Source organism: Molossus molossus, unplaced genomic scaffold (genome assembly GCF_014108415.1).
Source record: "Molossus molossus isolate mMolMol1 unplaced genomic scaffold, mMolMol1.p scaffold_m16_p_15, whole genome shotgun sequence".
Taxonomy (NCBI): domain Eukaryota; kingdom Metazoa; phylum Chordata; class Mammalia; order Chiroptera; family Molossidae; genus Molossus; species Molossus molossus.
In genome coordinates, this window is record NW_023425350.1 from 15737457 (window position 1) to 15753528 (window position 16072).

At 47.0% G+C, this 16072-nt stretch overlaps 1 protein-coding gene across 1 annotated transcript in view; it reads right to left on the reverse strand.

Moving 5' to 3' along the window:
• Positions 1-1666: 1666 nt before the first annotated feature.
• The window catches only part of HADHA (hydroxyacyl-CoA dehydrogenase trifunctional multienzyme complex subunit alpha), a 42132-nt gene continuing 27726 nt past the window's right edge, over positions 1667-16072 (reverse strand). Inside the window, exons 12-20 of the mRNA XM_036263006.1 lie at positions 15361-15495; positions 12935-13106; positions 8893-8979; positions 5118-5258; positions 4622-4690; positions 3715-3910; positions 2908-3022; positions 2246-2391; positions 1667-2161 (exon numbers count right to left, since the gene is read on the reverse strand). Of these exons, the coding sequence (XP_036118899.1) occupies positions 2016-2161; positions 2246-2391; positions 2908-3022; positions 3715-3910; positions 4622-4690; positions 5118-5258; positions 8893-8979; positions 12935-13106; positions 15361-15495 (1207 nt within the window). The 3' untranslated portion in view covers positions 1667-2015. The remainder of the gene's footprint in view (positions 2162-2245; positions 2392-2907; positions 3023-3714; positions 3911-4621; positions 4691-5117; positions 5259-8892; positions 8980-12934; positions 13107-15360; positions 15496-16072) is intronic.

Below are 16072 nucleotides of genomic sequence, written 5' to 3' on the forward strand. Positions count from 1 at the left end.
TGCCTTTTCCCTCCTGGAGCTCAGTCTTCCTGCACTTGTCCACATGCTTCAGGGCAGGTCTTTGTGCCCTAGATCTCGAGCATGGTGGTCACTGGCACCCAGGGCAGGCTGGTTCTTATGTACAGCTACCCATCCCCCCATGCTCTTCCCCATCTCACCTACTCAGGACCACACTAATTCTCATGCTCACTAGTGCCAGCCTCAGAGGTAGCAGCCTTCTCTTCTGCCTTACCTAGTCAAACTAGATATTTATTTCCTCTGTCTTAAGAGTAGCAAAGCCATGTTGGTGCTTGTGCCCCAAGCAGGCTGCCTCAGCTTTGAGGGGAGTCAGGAAATAGAGCACAGAAACCGATGCTGAGACATTTGGTTTCCTTGCCGATCACTTGATGAATCCCCAAGGACTAGTGAAATAAATGCTAGACTGCTGAGGAACAGAGCGAGTGGAGCTGGCTGTCGGCTGCTTTCTTCTTGTGGAGGAACAATGGCTGTGCTCCGGCGGGAGAAGACTTTGGAATGTGTGTGCAGCCCGTTCATGTTCCCCACACAGCTGGCAGTGCTGCCCGATTCCTGCTGAAAACCCTTCGCCAGCCCCTGCCCTACAAGAACCTTTCCATTCCCACCACTGTTCCGATGGATTCTTACCTACTGAGTGCTGTTCAGTGGGAAGACCGGACTTCCAACTCGGTGCCACCGGCCAGGGACCACCTGCCTTGGGGCTCTCAGACACCCACATTTAGAAGCCTGCTAGTGGCGTGGTGGCGAGGGTCAGTTCTCTGCCTTCTACTGGTCATCTGAAAAACCCAACTCAGAGACGATTTGGTTTTAGAGCCTGGCTTCCTAGCAACCCACTGTCAGTGTTTAGTAGCGCCAGAGTTAAGGTCCTTGCCTGCCAGTCCCAACAACAGAACTGGACCTGGCAGTGTTTGAAGTACTTGTGCACTCAAACTGGTACAGAGGCAGGAGCAATTGGTAACCTCTCAAAGCTGAGAAGGCAGTGATGGGACTTGAATTACGATTCCACGTACACTCAGCGTGGATCCTTCTGCCAGATGGAGTGAAGAGCCCGAGGCTGTCCACGCAGACCGCGCACTGCTGGTCAGAACAGTGTGGGAACTTACTACCAAGGAGGGCAGGGCGCAGGCGGAGAGGCCTAGCAGAGGGGGCGTGGTGGGCCGCCGGCATCCCTGGCACTGCTCACATGTGCGACCTCTGACCGCTGTGCAGGCATTTCCCATGCTCTGGGAAGGCTGACATATGCAGGATATATTGACCAGAAAAAACGTGATCTCCTTGGATCAGTTCCAACCTTTCCACAAGCATGCGTGAATGTGTCACGCCAAGAAAAAAGCTGGGTAAAATGATGCAATGAGGAGATAGTTTTGGGACAGAAGTCTGTTTTCTGTCCTGGTCCTCCACAGCTGGTTAGCCTGGGCCACTTCGCCACTGTAGACAGAAGCCCAGCCAGAGCATTTAAATACAGCCAGGTTTACAAGGCTTTAGCCTCACGAAGTCCCACCTTCCATCATCCTGGTCCCTCTTCAGGTGCTGCTTAGAACTCTCGACACATTCTTACCCCAAAGCACAGGGCTTTGTCTCAGCTCACACCTTCGAGAGGTTAAACCAGAAGGGCAAAGGCAAAGAAGAAGGAACAAACAGGCAAGGAGGCTGATAAATAAGTTTGGTTTTTATTGTTATCCTGAGCTTGGCCAAGTGCGTGATGCCCTCACCACCCCTGGCCACCACTGGCCTTCTGGGAGAACGCTGCCACTTTGGGTCTTGGGGTTTCTAGATTCCGAGCATAGTGGGTTCCACCTGCCAACAGGAAGTGCAAACACAGCCAGACTTCACCGGAAGGAGAGACAGTCTTAGCTGAAGGCACTTTAATCAAGGCACACACCCAATGCCAGGGTTTGTTTTCCTTCTGGTCACTGATAAATCTAGGTGCCATGCTGTTGGTGAACCAGCACTGCGGGCAGCTGGGGTTAGTGTGTGAGCGAGCAGGGTGTGAGGCCTGCTCACTGATAGAATTTCTTGTTAGGGCTGTTAGCGTGGTCGATCAGCAGCTGGCATGGGGTGAATTGTTTTCCATAGGCAGCCTCGTACTTTCTGAGCCGGTCCACTATCTTCTGAGCACCAAACAGATCCACGAAGCGGAAGGGCCCTGAGGTGGAAACAGGACTGTTGAAGGAGACAGCAACACGAGCTCTGGGACAAGCGAGCTACCGCCCCCGCCTCCAAGACCAACCTCCAAGACAGGGGGGGAAGCCGAGTCCAAAGACCGCTCCAATGTCTCCCTCTGCAGGTGTGGCCAAGATCTCTTCCTGCAGGCACATGGCGGCCTCGTTCACAAACCTTGTCACCAGGCGGTACTGGATATCTTCGTCAGAGGAGCTGCCAACAGGGAGGGGCATTCAGGTAGGGGAAAAGCAGAGGGGAGGGTTGCAGGAGCCACACATGAATGAGGGCACACCTCCACCTCTAGAGAAGGTGTTGCTGGGGGCCAGCCCTGCCCTTGGAAAAAGACTGCATGGAGCTACTTGCCCTAATCAACCAGAACCGACCCTAGAACAGGGTCTGCAACAGAACAGATAAGTATCTCTTGATACCGCAGCGGTCAATTACAAATGATAATACAGGGTTTAGAGCAGGAAGGGGCCTGGGGTAATGGTCTTCCTGGCTGCTCTCTGGGACCTGTAGAGGAAGGCTGAAGCACTCCATGGCAGTGCTCCCTGATGCTGGCAGAGAACGAGATGGGCAAAAGGGCGTGCAGAAGGGCAAAAGCACTGTGCTACCATCAGGGCTGTTCTTGGGCAGGTGCGGTGATCATAACAAAGATGGAAGAGGGGCTGAGAAGCTTTGGGCTCATGGCAAAGGTTGCCATGCCATAAGCCATTCAAGTTGACTTACACATCAGACTTTGGAGGGACCTGTAGACCTGCCAAAATACTGTCCATGTCAGAATTCAAATTCTTACTCTTCGCACCCTGCTGGTAGATGTAAAAGCCCTTCCCAGACTTGCGACCTAAAGGAAGCAGGAAGAGAAAGTCAGAAATTCTGAGCCTGGGCCTGGGAAGTCTCCTCTGCTGGTCTGCCGTAAAGCTCCTGCCTCTCCTGTGCTCCTGAGTTTGTATATCTAGCCAACCCTAGAAATCTAGTGTTTGTTGAACTCAGAAGAGCTCACAGAGAAGGAAAAAAGATCTTATGTCTCTTGGAAATCTGTGTATCTGGATGGGAAAGGCCAGGTGGGTGAGTTTTAACATCCAGATGTGCAACACCAGGCCCTAGGATGCCCAGGTCCTACCACTGATTTTGCTGCTACTTTGCCAAAACAGAAAGCCACCTCTTTCCTGGGCCTCAACTGTTTACTCGTATGTAGGGGTTTTAGTTTTTCCATACAGGTGGCCAGATAACATGGCAAAACTGGACGCAAGCTTCCTAGTCCAGGATCACAGATGTGCCAGGGGCCTTGGGCAGGATGAAGATGCCTGTGGATCTGGCATTACTGGGCCAGGTACTGGCAGAGCTTCTGAAAGCCAGAGTTCTACCTTTTGTCCATAAGCTACAGGCCCAGACTAAGGAGCCGCGGTAATGAAATCATTTTTGAAATTCCCTATATCAGGAAACACACATGGACCTTCTGTCACTTCTTAGTCTCAAGAAAGAGCTCGGAACGTTGTGACTGGTGGTGCTACGTGTTCCGTGGAGGTTACTCACCCAGGAAGCCCTTGGACACCATCTGTTTCAGCAGTTCCGGGTGTCCACCTCCAAACCTCTCTCCAAAGGTTTTGCCTAGGTCTTCTGCTACGTGTTTTGCTACATCCACACCAACTTCATCCACCAGCGTGACAGCTCCCACAGGAAAGCCAAAGCCTGTGGTCAGGGAATCCAGCTTCTTAGGGTCCACGCCTTCCTGAATGGGAAGTAAAGCAGGGACCTCAGAGGAGGGCCTCCCTGAGCCCTTGCAAGGCTCCCTGCACTTGCCTTCAGAAACAGCCCATGTGACACCCACATCTCCTCTGGGCGCCACGTGGCCAGGCCCAAGACTGGGGCTGTTTCACTTAGGGCAACACAAAAGGCTTGGGAGTCTCAGGGCAACGTCTGAGCCTTCTCTAACCTAGAGCATTTTAAGGAAGTCCAGGGATGAACAAAGCATTCATTTCCTTGTCTGCAACTCTGAACCTCAGTAACAACAAGATTCCGTGGCAGACAGGGCTGGTGTCCAGGACCGAGAGGAGACAGTACTGGGAGCAGTACTGCAGAGCCCCATGGTCCCGTGCCTAGTGAATGACCAGTGCGGCCACCACAGGGGTCAGCTTGCACAGAAGCAGATGTAGCACCAATTGTATCATATGGGCCCTGTTCCGGATGGTCCCTGCTCAAAGGGGATGCAGAAACAGCACAGAACATGTTGGGAGGCCTTTGGCCTCATGGAGCAGAGCTAAAATTCTGCTGCCCAGGACTTCCCACCACCGTGCAGAAAGTGAGGCCACAGAGGACCTTCTTGGAGGAGTCAGGAGTTAGTGTATTAGAAGGAAGCTTGTTCCTCAACTTGACATTACCAGTTTGGGGAACTGGTTTAAGAAGTGGAAAATGCCTCAAACATTCTGAGTGCAATACTAACCTGGAGAATTCTGATGACTTCAGACAACATGGGTGCGAGACATCTCGTGGTATAGAAGCCAGGTCCATCCTGCCAAGGGACAGAATATGAACTCAGTGGCCCCTCTGTTGTGGGCACTTCCGAAGTCTGAAAGCAGTCCCCTTCCCCAGATATCATTTAAAAGTTCAAGGTGATTAAATCCTCAATCAGAATCCTTAAAAATGAAACTGCAAGGGAAGCCACAGCCAGGGGCAGCATGGCTTGAATCCAGGGGCACAGCCTGTGGTTTCAGGGTTACCTGAAAGGTCTGGAATGGCTGTGGGCCTGCCGTGTCCCAGACTCTCCCCACTCTGACCCTGACTCAGTGGTACAGTCATTATCACTATCCATACTGTAGATGACCAAGGGGAAATCATATTAAAGGTGGTATTTTGTCCCAGAAGAGTTACAAAGAAGCCTGGAGGTATAAGGAGTCTTAGAACTTTTCCAGATCTGCCGCTGTCACACAGCTCCTTACCTTAACCACAATGATAACCTTCCCCTGCTTGAGACCAACTGCTGCAGCAGAAGCGGCTGTGTCCTTAGACGTTTTGTCGGTTGTGATAATCTCCAGTAGCTGCATTTTGTCCACAGGTGAGAAGTAGTGCATGCCAATCACCTGGCGAGGGGACAAAAAGCCAACAGATTTCATGCCAAGAAGGAAACTTAACAGAATTCTTTTTTGCTGGGGAAGCCCTGGAGAGAAAGATGGTTGTGATACAGGAACACTGCTTGGTGGAGTGGAGTGGTTTGTTCCATGGTTCTTTGGTCAAAAGTTCAGTATGTTCAGAGATAATTGGATTCCTCTTCCATCTGCTTCTAGAGCTTTTCACTGAGAGCAATTGGTCCTATCGACAACTGGTACCAGGATCAGAGCTAAGGCCGAGTTAGATTTACCAGGAAAGAATGAGGGTTCCACTTACGTTAATGATGCTTATGGGTTAGGTGAGAGGGGTCCACTTTCTCTGGGTGTGTGTGTGTGTGTGTGTGTGTGCAGGCAGAAGCCGTCAGTCCTGGGCAAACTGAGATGGTTGATCACCTGACCTGTGCCCCTTTGGCCTTACTTGTATATGAATGACATAAGGCAAGCAGGTGACAACAATTATCCAAGATACCTGCAGACTACACTGCAAAGTGTGATGCTTGTTCCACTCCACTGGGGAGAATGAGAGGTTGGCATGAAAGGAACAGCAGGTCTCCTCTGATTTTCTTTTTTAAACTTATCTTTATTGTTGAATGTATTATAGATGTTCCTCATTTTCCCCCTATTAACCCCCTCCTCCCCACTCCTGCCCCCCCCCCCCGCCTTTCCCTACACTGTTGTCTGTGTCCATTGGTTATGCACATATACATATAAGTTCTTTGGTTTATTTCTTTCCATCCCTCAATCCCCCTTTCCTTTTGAGGTTTGTCAGTTTAGCAACCAATTTGTACTTTTTAATCCCTTCACCTTTTCACCCATTCTCCCAACCCCCCTCCCATCTGGCAACCAACAAAATTTCTCTGTATCTGTGAGATTGTTTCTGTTCTGCCTGTTCATTTTGTTTGTAGATTCAATTGTCGACAGATATGTATTCATTGCCCTTTTTTTTGTTCATATATTTTATCTTTCTTCAAAAAGACCCTTTAACATTTCATATAATAATGGTTTGGTGGTGATGAACTCCTTTAACTTTTTCTTGTTTGGGAAACTCTATATGGCCATCAATTCTAAATGACAGCTTTGCAGGATAGAGTAATCTTGGTTGTAGGTTCTTGCTTTTCATCACTCTGAATATTTCTTGCCACTCCCTTCTGGCCTGCAAAGTTTCTCTTGAGAAATCAGCTGACAGCCTTATGGGGACTTCCTTATAGGTAACTAACTGCTTTTCTCTTGCTGCTTTTAAGATTCTCTTTGTCTTGAACCTTTTGCATTTTGATGATGATGTGTCTTGGTGTGGGCCTCTTGGGGTTCATCTTGTTTGGGACTCTCTGTGCTTCCTGGACTATACTGTATGTCTGTTTCCTTCACCAAGTTAGGAAAGTTTTCTGCCATTATTGTTTCAATTAGGTTTTCGATTTCTTGTTCTCTCTCTTCTCCTCTGGCACCCCCAAGATGCGAATGTTGGCACGCTTGAAGTTGTCCCAGAGGCTCCTTACACTATCCTCATTTTTTTGGATTCCTTTTCTTTTTGCTCTTCTGATTGGGTGTTTTTTGCTTCCTTATATTCCAAATCGATGGTTTGCTTCTTGGCTTTACCTACTCTACTATTGAATCTGTGTGAATTATTCTTTATTCCAGTTAGTGCCTCCTTCATTTCTGACTGGTCCTTTTTTGTGCTCTTGAGGCCCTAAGTTCACTGAGGTTCTCACTGAGTTCATTGAGCATCCTTATAAGCAGTGTTTTGAACTCAGCATCTGTTAGGTTGCTTATCTCCATTTTGCTTAATTATTTTCCTGGAGTTTTGTTCTGTTCTTTCACCTGGGACCTGTTTCTTTGTCTCCTCATTCTGGCCGCCTCCCTGTGCCTGCTTCTGTGTAATTACTTAATGAGAGGTATGGGGCTAGCACTATTTCAAATAGTGCTATTTGAAAGAATTTAGGAAAACCTGAAGCAGGATCCAAAACAGGCCAATCCTATGGTAAAGCAACTGGCAACAGCTTGGGTGGGCCTGAAAGTTGGGTGGGGCGGGGCCTCAGGGAATCACCAGGGCAGGGCAAACTGTGAACCAGGTTGCTGGAGTCCCATATATGGCAGCTGTCTGCCACCCCAGGGAAGGGCTCATCAAAGGAACAAAGGCCTCTGGCAGCACAGCTGTCCTGGAGAAAGCCCCCTTTCCAATGCCAAACAGCTCAGTTCTTTCCTGTATGTCTCTGGCGCCCCTCAAACTGCTTCCCCTCTGAGCATAGAGGGAGCAAGTCTGAGTAAGTCCATACACGGACCCTTTAAGAGGAGCTGCCTGGGGCTCCAGCTGCCTCAACCTCCCTGAGCCTCAGTTCCTGCTGGTTTTTCCATCCAGAAGTGATGGGGATTCTCTTCCTGGCACTGGAACCCTGAGTGGGGCACCTGGTGTGGGACAGGGACGCCTCAGTCCTCAGGGAGGACCTTCATGGCTGAGGTGTCCTCCTGATTTTTATTGCCACACGTGGGTGTGGGACCAGCCTGTCAGCCTTTGCCCCTCCTACCAGTCTCGATGTGGCTGCTTTAATTTTGTAGTTGTAGGACTTCCATTCAGCTTGATTTCAGGTGGCTTTGAATAATGGTTGTTCTGTAGTTTAGTTGTAACTTTGATGTGGTGGGAGGACGCAATACTGCGTTTACCTACCCACCATCTCGACCGGAAGTCCCCTCTACCCTCTCCTCTGCTGATTTTAAGTGCTGCGGAGGTGCTCTGAGCAATGTGGCATGGCCAGACTGTCCACCTGCCTTATACTGTTTTTGTGTCTTCCCTTAGTGTCACACTATCAGCTGCCACTTCTCCCTGTGACCTTTTCCTGCCTCTGTGAGGCCCTAACTTGCTGTGTGCTAGGGAACAAGATTGCCTTGCATTAGCAAGCTACTGGAATAGGAATAAAGAGGCTCTTGTGTTTTCAGTACATGGACAGTTGTGTGTTAACCTTTTCAAATCCTTCAAGTCTTCTCTCCTGCCTGCCTACCTTTGGCTGGTTCTGGTTAGATAAGGTTAACTGGACCCTCCTGAGAGGGGAGGTGTTTCATTTCTCCTGGAGTGTTTTCACTTTCCCTTGATTTTATGCTAGTGGATAGCAGAAGCCCAAAGAGGAATTTGTAGGCTTCATTTCACGCAGCTGAAAGTGCTTCCACACCCACCCCTTTCATGTCCTGGGGGGAGGTCTAAGTGACCCCACAGGTGGAGACATCCCACCACACCCCCGATCCTCCATCCCAGCCTGGAACTGGAACCAAACCTATCCCGGAGAGTCACCAGAGCCTACTAGTAGATGAAGTGATATTTCGGAGCGTCCTTAGGGCTTATCTTTCAATAACTAGTCGTAATGAAGATAGGTTTCATAATCTGAACCCGAAGAACACCCACTAGGGATGCAGATCACCATATAAAAGTGTTTTAGTTGCACTTCACTTGTCTCTGCATCGCACACTGGTCGTGGTACTAGCGCTTCTGTGCCCAGTTTGGGGGAATACTCTGTCACCCTCATCCACTTCATAACCCACACCGGTCCCTTCTCATGTTCCAAGCCTTCTCTGAGTCTGAAGCCGTAAAACATTTCAGGGCTTTTCTGCCTTCAGAATTTACCTTCTCAGGTCTTTTGCTGACAGCAGCAATTTCACTGATTGGGAGAGCCGACGTGTTACTGGCAAAGATGCAATGAGCTGGAATCACCTGCAGGGAAAAGCACTGTGTCATGTAGGCCTGGGAGAGGACTAGAGTCTAATGAGTGACACTTGGGCCCAGCCCATCCTCTCAGCCAGCAGACAGCATTCACCCCACATTTCCGATTCCCCAGGGCATCTGTGTTGAGGAATGTGCTGGCCTTGTTCTCTTTCCCATCAGCCTTCTAGCTATGGTCCATTACAAGGTCACCTAATCCTAACCTGGAGACCACCTCCCAACAGTTAGGTAAATAAGACACCTTAGATAAACACTGAAAAGATGCCTCGAACCAAACCTCATTCATTTCAAGATCCACCATGGGTGTCAATCTCTCCTTGTTCGGATCTGCCCTCAAGTCTGAAAGCTTATGACAGCCCCACTGTTCCCCTTTATTAGAATAAGCCACTGCCCTGGCCGGTTTGGCTCAGTGGTTGGAGTGTGGCCTGCGGACCAGAGAGTCGCAGGTTCGGTTCCTGCTAGGGGCACGTACCAAAACAAAGAATAAGCCACCAAGTGCACGCCTACCTCATTTTATACACTATGTTACTAAAAAAAATGATACGCCACTATAATTAATCTACAGTACATGAGTACTATCGCTATTAGCTTTATCGTTCTGAAGAATAATAGTCTCTAATGTAGACCCTCTCTCAGCATTCTGTCCATGATCCCAACTTATTCATGTCTGTATTCAGATGCCTGGATGAAAACATGAAAAGCACACCTGTCACATCTGTGCAAATCTGGGACAGGCAGAATCCCAACATCAAAGATGAGAATCAATGTTCAAGATACATTCAACACACTGAGTGTAAAATAAGATAAATTATAATGGGGGATAAAGGTAAAGTATTGCATTAAGATTAAAAAAAAAGAGAGAAAAAGAACTGAATAGGCACCTGATGAACAAGACTGAATTGGCTGTGATCTTGTGATAAAGATCCCATGATTCTAGTTCATCAAAAGCATAATGTGAGCTGACAGCAGAGCATGACTGTAAGAAAGCCAACGCAGTCTCCAGTTACAATATGGTGGTATAGTGTCCAACGCTAGTGGTACATTCTCTACGAAGAGCAAACCAATGTCTCCAAAGATGGTGGTGACAATTCTTCCCCTCCTTGTACATGCCCGTCTGTTCTCCACCCAGAGGTCGAGTCTATTTCCCCTCCCCCCAAGTCTGGGCTAGTCTGTGACTTGCTTTGACCAGTGGAATGCAGCAGAAGCGACTATGCCAGTCCCAGGCCTAGCCTTAAGAAGCCTGGTAGCTTCTGCTTTCGCTCTGTTGGGAGCCAGCAGCCATGCTGTAGCGAGGTTCTGGCTAGACTAGGACCGGCCTCCAGCTGAGAGAGGACCTGTGGGGAGCAGAGGCACCCGACCAAGCCTTCAGCTGAATGCAGTCATATGAGTGACCCTGAGTGAAACCACATAGTTAATTTGAATTGTTAATGCAGAATTTGAATTGTTTTTACGTGGTTTATCACATGGCAACAGCACTGAGACATGCTGTATGAAATACTAAATAAAGGGGACAACCAAGATGATGAGGGGTCTGGAGACAAGGATTATGAAGAATGTCAAAGGCATGAGTTTAGTTTAGTTCTTTGAAGAGGAAGAGAAGTTTTAAATCCACAAAGTATCATGCAAATATAGCTTTACATTTTTCTTATAAAGAAAGCACAGGCAAGAGAAGATGAACTTGATGACCTCCTAAAGCTCTCACCTAAAATTCTTTAATTTTTGCCTTGGCTGGGTAGCTCAGTTGGTTAGAGTGTTGTCCTGATACACCAAGGTTGCAGGTTCAATTCCCAGTCAGGGAACATACAAGAAGCAACCAATGAAGGCATGGATAAGTGGAACAACAAACTGATGTTTCTCTACTTCTCTCTCTCTTTAAAATCAATAGATAAAAAAATTTAAAAAATTATTTTTCTAAATACAGATCTGTTCTTAACCTCACTCGTCTTATCTTCTCTGAATAACAAAGTTATCTCCTACCTTAGATGATTTCACTAGCTTCACTAAAAAAATAAAGGCATCTGACATATGTAAGTAACTAAAACATACATACATGTTGGATTTTACCTTTAGGAATAGTCTTTGTGCCCAAAGCTGGCATCTCTTTTCTTACTACCTGCTAAAAACCACCGATTCCCCGAGAATCCTCCCTTTCTCTATTGATCACTTTCCTCTGGCTCCTTCCCTCTGCGCCACTTCTCCTCCCCGTCGAGGTTCTGCCCCGTCTCTTTTCTCCCTTAACTCCTGCTTCCCCTGGAACTTCGCTATGTCTTTGTTCCTAGTCTGCACTTCTCTTGATCTGGTCCCCCCCCTTTCTCTTTTCCTTGACCACCGGCTTCCCAAATGCTAAAACTAACAAACTTTTCTCCATTCTGATACTTCTGAACCCAGGTTTTCCAAGAGCAAATATCATCACCCATTCTCGGCAAACACTCTTCTCTCCACTCTGGCCGGGCCTGCTTTTGCTGCTCCCCAGTCTGCTACCACGGGCGCGGCAGTGCCCTCAGGACCCTGGGGCCACACCTGTTTCTAAGCTGAAACGCCACCTAGCACGGAGAGAACACAAATCTACCTGGCTTTTCTGAATTCTCTCCCTCAGCTAAATTCAGCATTACTTTGTCTAAAGAACAGATTTTTGGAATGTGTGTCTCACAAGTGGAACCTGTCCCCAACTGGAGCTGGCTGACTGTAGTTTCTAAACCCTCCTGAGACTCAGTCTTTACTATGTATTTTTTTTTTTTTATCCTCACCCGAGGACATTTTTCCATTTTTTGTTCAGGTAGAGTGGGAGGGAGAGAGAGGAACAGAGAGAGAGAGAGAGAAACATCGATGTGAAGGGACACATCAAGTGGCTGCCACCCGCACGACCAACCAGGGCCGGGGACAAACTGCAACCGAGGTACATGCCCTTAGCGGGAACCGAACCCGGGTCTCTCAGGACCGCAGGCCGACGATCTAACCGCTGAGTCAAACCGGCCAGGGCGAGACTCAGTCTTTAAAGCAGGAGCTGTCCTCATACAGACAGGCATCTGAAGAGTAGGGACCACTACTCAAAACAGCTAGAGTGTGGTCAAGTCAGGGCCATTTTGTTTACATCATCTAAAAAAAAATTTTTTTTAAATCCTCACCCGAGGATATTATTATATTTACCTTCAGAGAGAGTGGGAGGGAGGGAGGGAGGGGAAGAGAGAAAGAGAGAGAGACACATCGACTGGTTGCCTCCCACACAACCCCGACCAGGGCCAGGGATGAACCATAACCGAGGTACATGCCCTTGGCCGGAACTGAACCTGCGACTCTGGTCTGCGGGCCAACGCTCTAACCGCTGAGCCAAACCGGCCAGGGCTCATTTACATCATTTATTAACCACATTCTGTTTATCTAACTGTAGGTTAGTCTAGGCCCCGGCTCTAGCTGATGGCTGGATTTCTGTCATTTCTTCTTTTCTGGGCTCCTTCTTTATACTACAAGTACTTGTTCTTCATGTCATCCTATCTCAAGAACTGGCTATGTAGAGCATTTGGGATAAAGACCAAAGCAGTATTTCCACAGAACAGGCATTTGAATCCTGCCTGGAGAAATGGTTTCTCCTTATTTCCTTTGCTGCCTAGACCTGAAGAAGTCTAGTCATGATTTATGGCCAACCCCAAATGGCGAGACATCTGACTATACTCCATGAGGTTATTTGTATGTTTGGGTGACTGAACTCCCAAACAAGGCTACCAAACCCTGTGCCTAGGAGAGCAAGCTACTTGATTTTCTTCCCACAGGACTTAGCTCTGACCTTGATAATATGTGCAGTGTATATGGACGCATATACACACTTATGTTTGAAAATGAATAGCCCTATAAAAAGAACCATGAGTTTCCTATAGTTCCTTTGAAACCCATCTCTGTGTCCTCCACACGCTACACTAGGATCCAGCACTACAGGCTGCCCCGTACTCACCGCTTCTACTTCCTTTAGCACTTTGTGCTTAACACTAAGGTCCTCAAAAACAGCCTCGATCACCATGTCGGCCTTCTCAAAATCCTGGTAATCGAGCTGCCCAGTCAAGTTATTGAAAATGAAGTCTCTTTCAAATGATGACAGAGCTTTCTTCTTCACTTTATCATTCAATCTAGAAAAACAAAACAAAAACACAGTTTCTAGTCAAAAGGGAATTGGAGGTAGGAAACGAACATTTATGGATTGTCCATGGGCCAGACAGTACACTATGTGTTTCCACCAACTCTGTGAGGTATGGCTCCCATTCTGAGGGGCTGAGTTGCTCAAAAAGATTCAGAGCAACTCGTGGTCAAACAACTAGGTACTAGGGTACCTAGGGCACAAGGGTCCAAAGGCAAGGAACCCCCAAGTCCACATTCTTTCATTACAAGATGCCTCTCAGCGTCCCACTTACATAAACTATATCCTCTACAAACAGTTACATTTGCCAAAAGGAGTAAACACGAATACTAGAAAGGCAAAATATAGACTAGGTCTGGTAATTCCCTACCTGCAACAGGGGAAACAGCCAACCCATGTCCTCCACCATATGGATTTGTACTTGCTTATATATCATTTTGTTATTCTGTATTTATAATCTTCTAGATGACAGAGACCAAGCATTCTTTGTTATATTCTTAATCCTCATCCCGAGTCAACATTTAGCAGCGCATTGCATTGATCACATAAAATATTAACTCAAAGTCTCTTCCTTTCCATAGAGAGCTAAAGGGTAACTGCTATTCAGGCATTTACCTGCTTATCTTTTATTGCCAAGGAAAACAGGCTTTCTTAGGTTTTCTGACCACATTTTCAGAAAAAATGACCTAGAGTTTCCCTCTGAATGAAGAATGAAGCTAAACCCCATTCACTAATTTCCTTAACCAAAACCAAAATTAAAGCCACAAGATGAATAAAAAAGAAATATGCAAGTCTTAAAAATATAGCTTCAAACCTCCTAGTTTCTGACAACCATGTCAGCAATCAGCAAACAAGATGTTTGTCAGAGTTTAAAATGTTATTAGTTGCTCTAATTCTAATGCTTAATGAAACTGTTTCTGAGGGAAAACAGGTACATGTAGGTCCCAAGTCAGCAGTACGGTGAGAGGCATCCACTGGAGCCTGAGGTTTCTGAGGCAAATGGAAACCTGGATCCGAGAGATCAAGGGGAGGAAGCTGTTCCGGAGCAGCAATTTCTCATTAGGTGACTGCATGTAGTTTGCGGATGCCTGCAGGCTAGTCTCAGGGCAATGCTGGTATTTAGCATAAACCCTTTCTTTCACTCCAGCTGCTTGCTAGCTAAAATCATCTGCCAAAATGATTAAGCTTGGCAGGTCCTGGAAAGCATATGGTAGCAATATATGTGTTTCTCTGCAGAAAAGGGTAAAAACATGCTTTGAACAACAGAACACATTTAAGAAACAAAACTGCTCACTCAGCTGAAAGTCACGTGCAGGACAGTCCAGTGCAGCCAGCTTGTCCACTGCAGTGGAGCAGAGAACTGAGCCAAACCAAGCCCCAGTGTGGCAAAGCCACTGCTCCCCTCTTCCCCTCCGCAGGGCAGGCAGCATGTGTGGGGGAAAGGGGCTGCGTGAGCAGGAGGGAGAACATCTACCCTTTATTAACTCAGAGTAAGATGGAGACAGTCTTGTAAAGCCTCAGACACTGTGGACCCAAATCCATTAACTGCTTCTCTACAGTAACGCCAGTCAAGAAATATAAGGTTCAGGAGTTCTGGTCCCAGTCCCACTTCCAACATGCAGTTACTGCACGTTTCCTCATGTCCTAACCTCAGTTCTCACCACAAAGACAGTCCTGATGTTTCAATGTTCCATAACAATGTAGCTATTACATGGAAACTATTAAAATTCACAGACACTAGAATTTTCAGTCTGACACCAAAGCACAAAATAAATGGCATTAAAAAATATCTAATAGAGAGAGCCCAGCCGGTGTGGCTCAGTGGGTTGAGCATTGATCCATGCACCAAGAGGTTGCCGGTTCAATTCTCAGTCAGGGCACATGCCCAGGTTGTGGGCCCGATCCCCAGGCATGCAGGAGGCAGCCAATCAATGTTCTCTCTTGTCGATGTTTCTATCTCTCTCTCGCTCTCCCTTCCTCTTTCTCTAAAATCAATAAAGAAAAAAAATCTAACAGATAAAGTTTTCTCTTCTGTACTCAAAGACTACAGAGTCCAATGATGCTAACGGTCTATAAAATCTGTAACAACATAAAGTGAAGGAAGGAATTAGCATTTCCAAAAATCAAAGGAAACATGGCTTAACTATGGAACATCAAGTACTCATCATGCTCAGGAAAAATGAACCTGTGACGGCAAAAAACCAAAAACCTTCCTAATTCCTGGCAAAGGCTGAACACAGGCTTACCCTTTGAACACTTGTTGCTGTCCTCGGCCCAGCCCGGCTAGCGTAGCATCTTTAATGATAGTTTTTAGGCCCTTATCCACGGAGACTTGGGCAATGCCAGCTCCCATCAGCCCTGCACCAAGAATGGCTAGGTTCCTGAAAGGCAAGAATAAAATGACTTTTAGTAAACAACTTTTAATCATTTAAGTAAAAGCCCAAGTTATCATCCAATGAACCAACCAAAGCAGGCACAACAAAGTATTTCAAGTAATTTTTATCTATAAAAATATAACTTTAATAAATGATTGATTTTCAAAGTTAAATGCAAAAATCCATTAGGTCTCTAAGAACTGGACTACCCAAGAAGACTGAATATACTGATCTTCAATCATGCCTGAGGTCACTGAAACAACCTGGTTTATACTTAAGTCAACATGAGTATTTTTGTTTTCTAAACAAAAGCCAACTGTTTGCAGTGACATACCCAAAGACTAACCTTTCTTCTTCCACCGACTTGACAGTGATTTTACCATTTCCCAGTCATCTTTTATTTTTCCTGAAATCTGCGCCTTTATCACTCCTTACTTGGATTAGTTAGTCTCTTGGACGGCTTCTCTGCTTCCAGACCATACCCCTCCTTCAAACACCTCTCTACATGCACACTCCTGAATTCCTCTTGAACTTGTCAGGACACTGGGCTAACTCCACAGTATTCTGGAATGGCTTCATGACC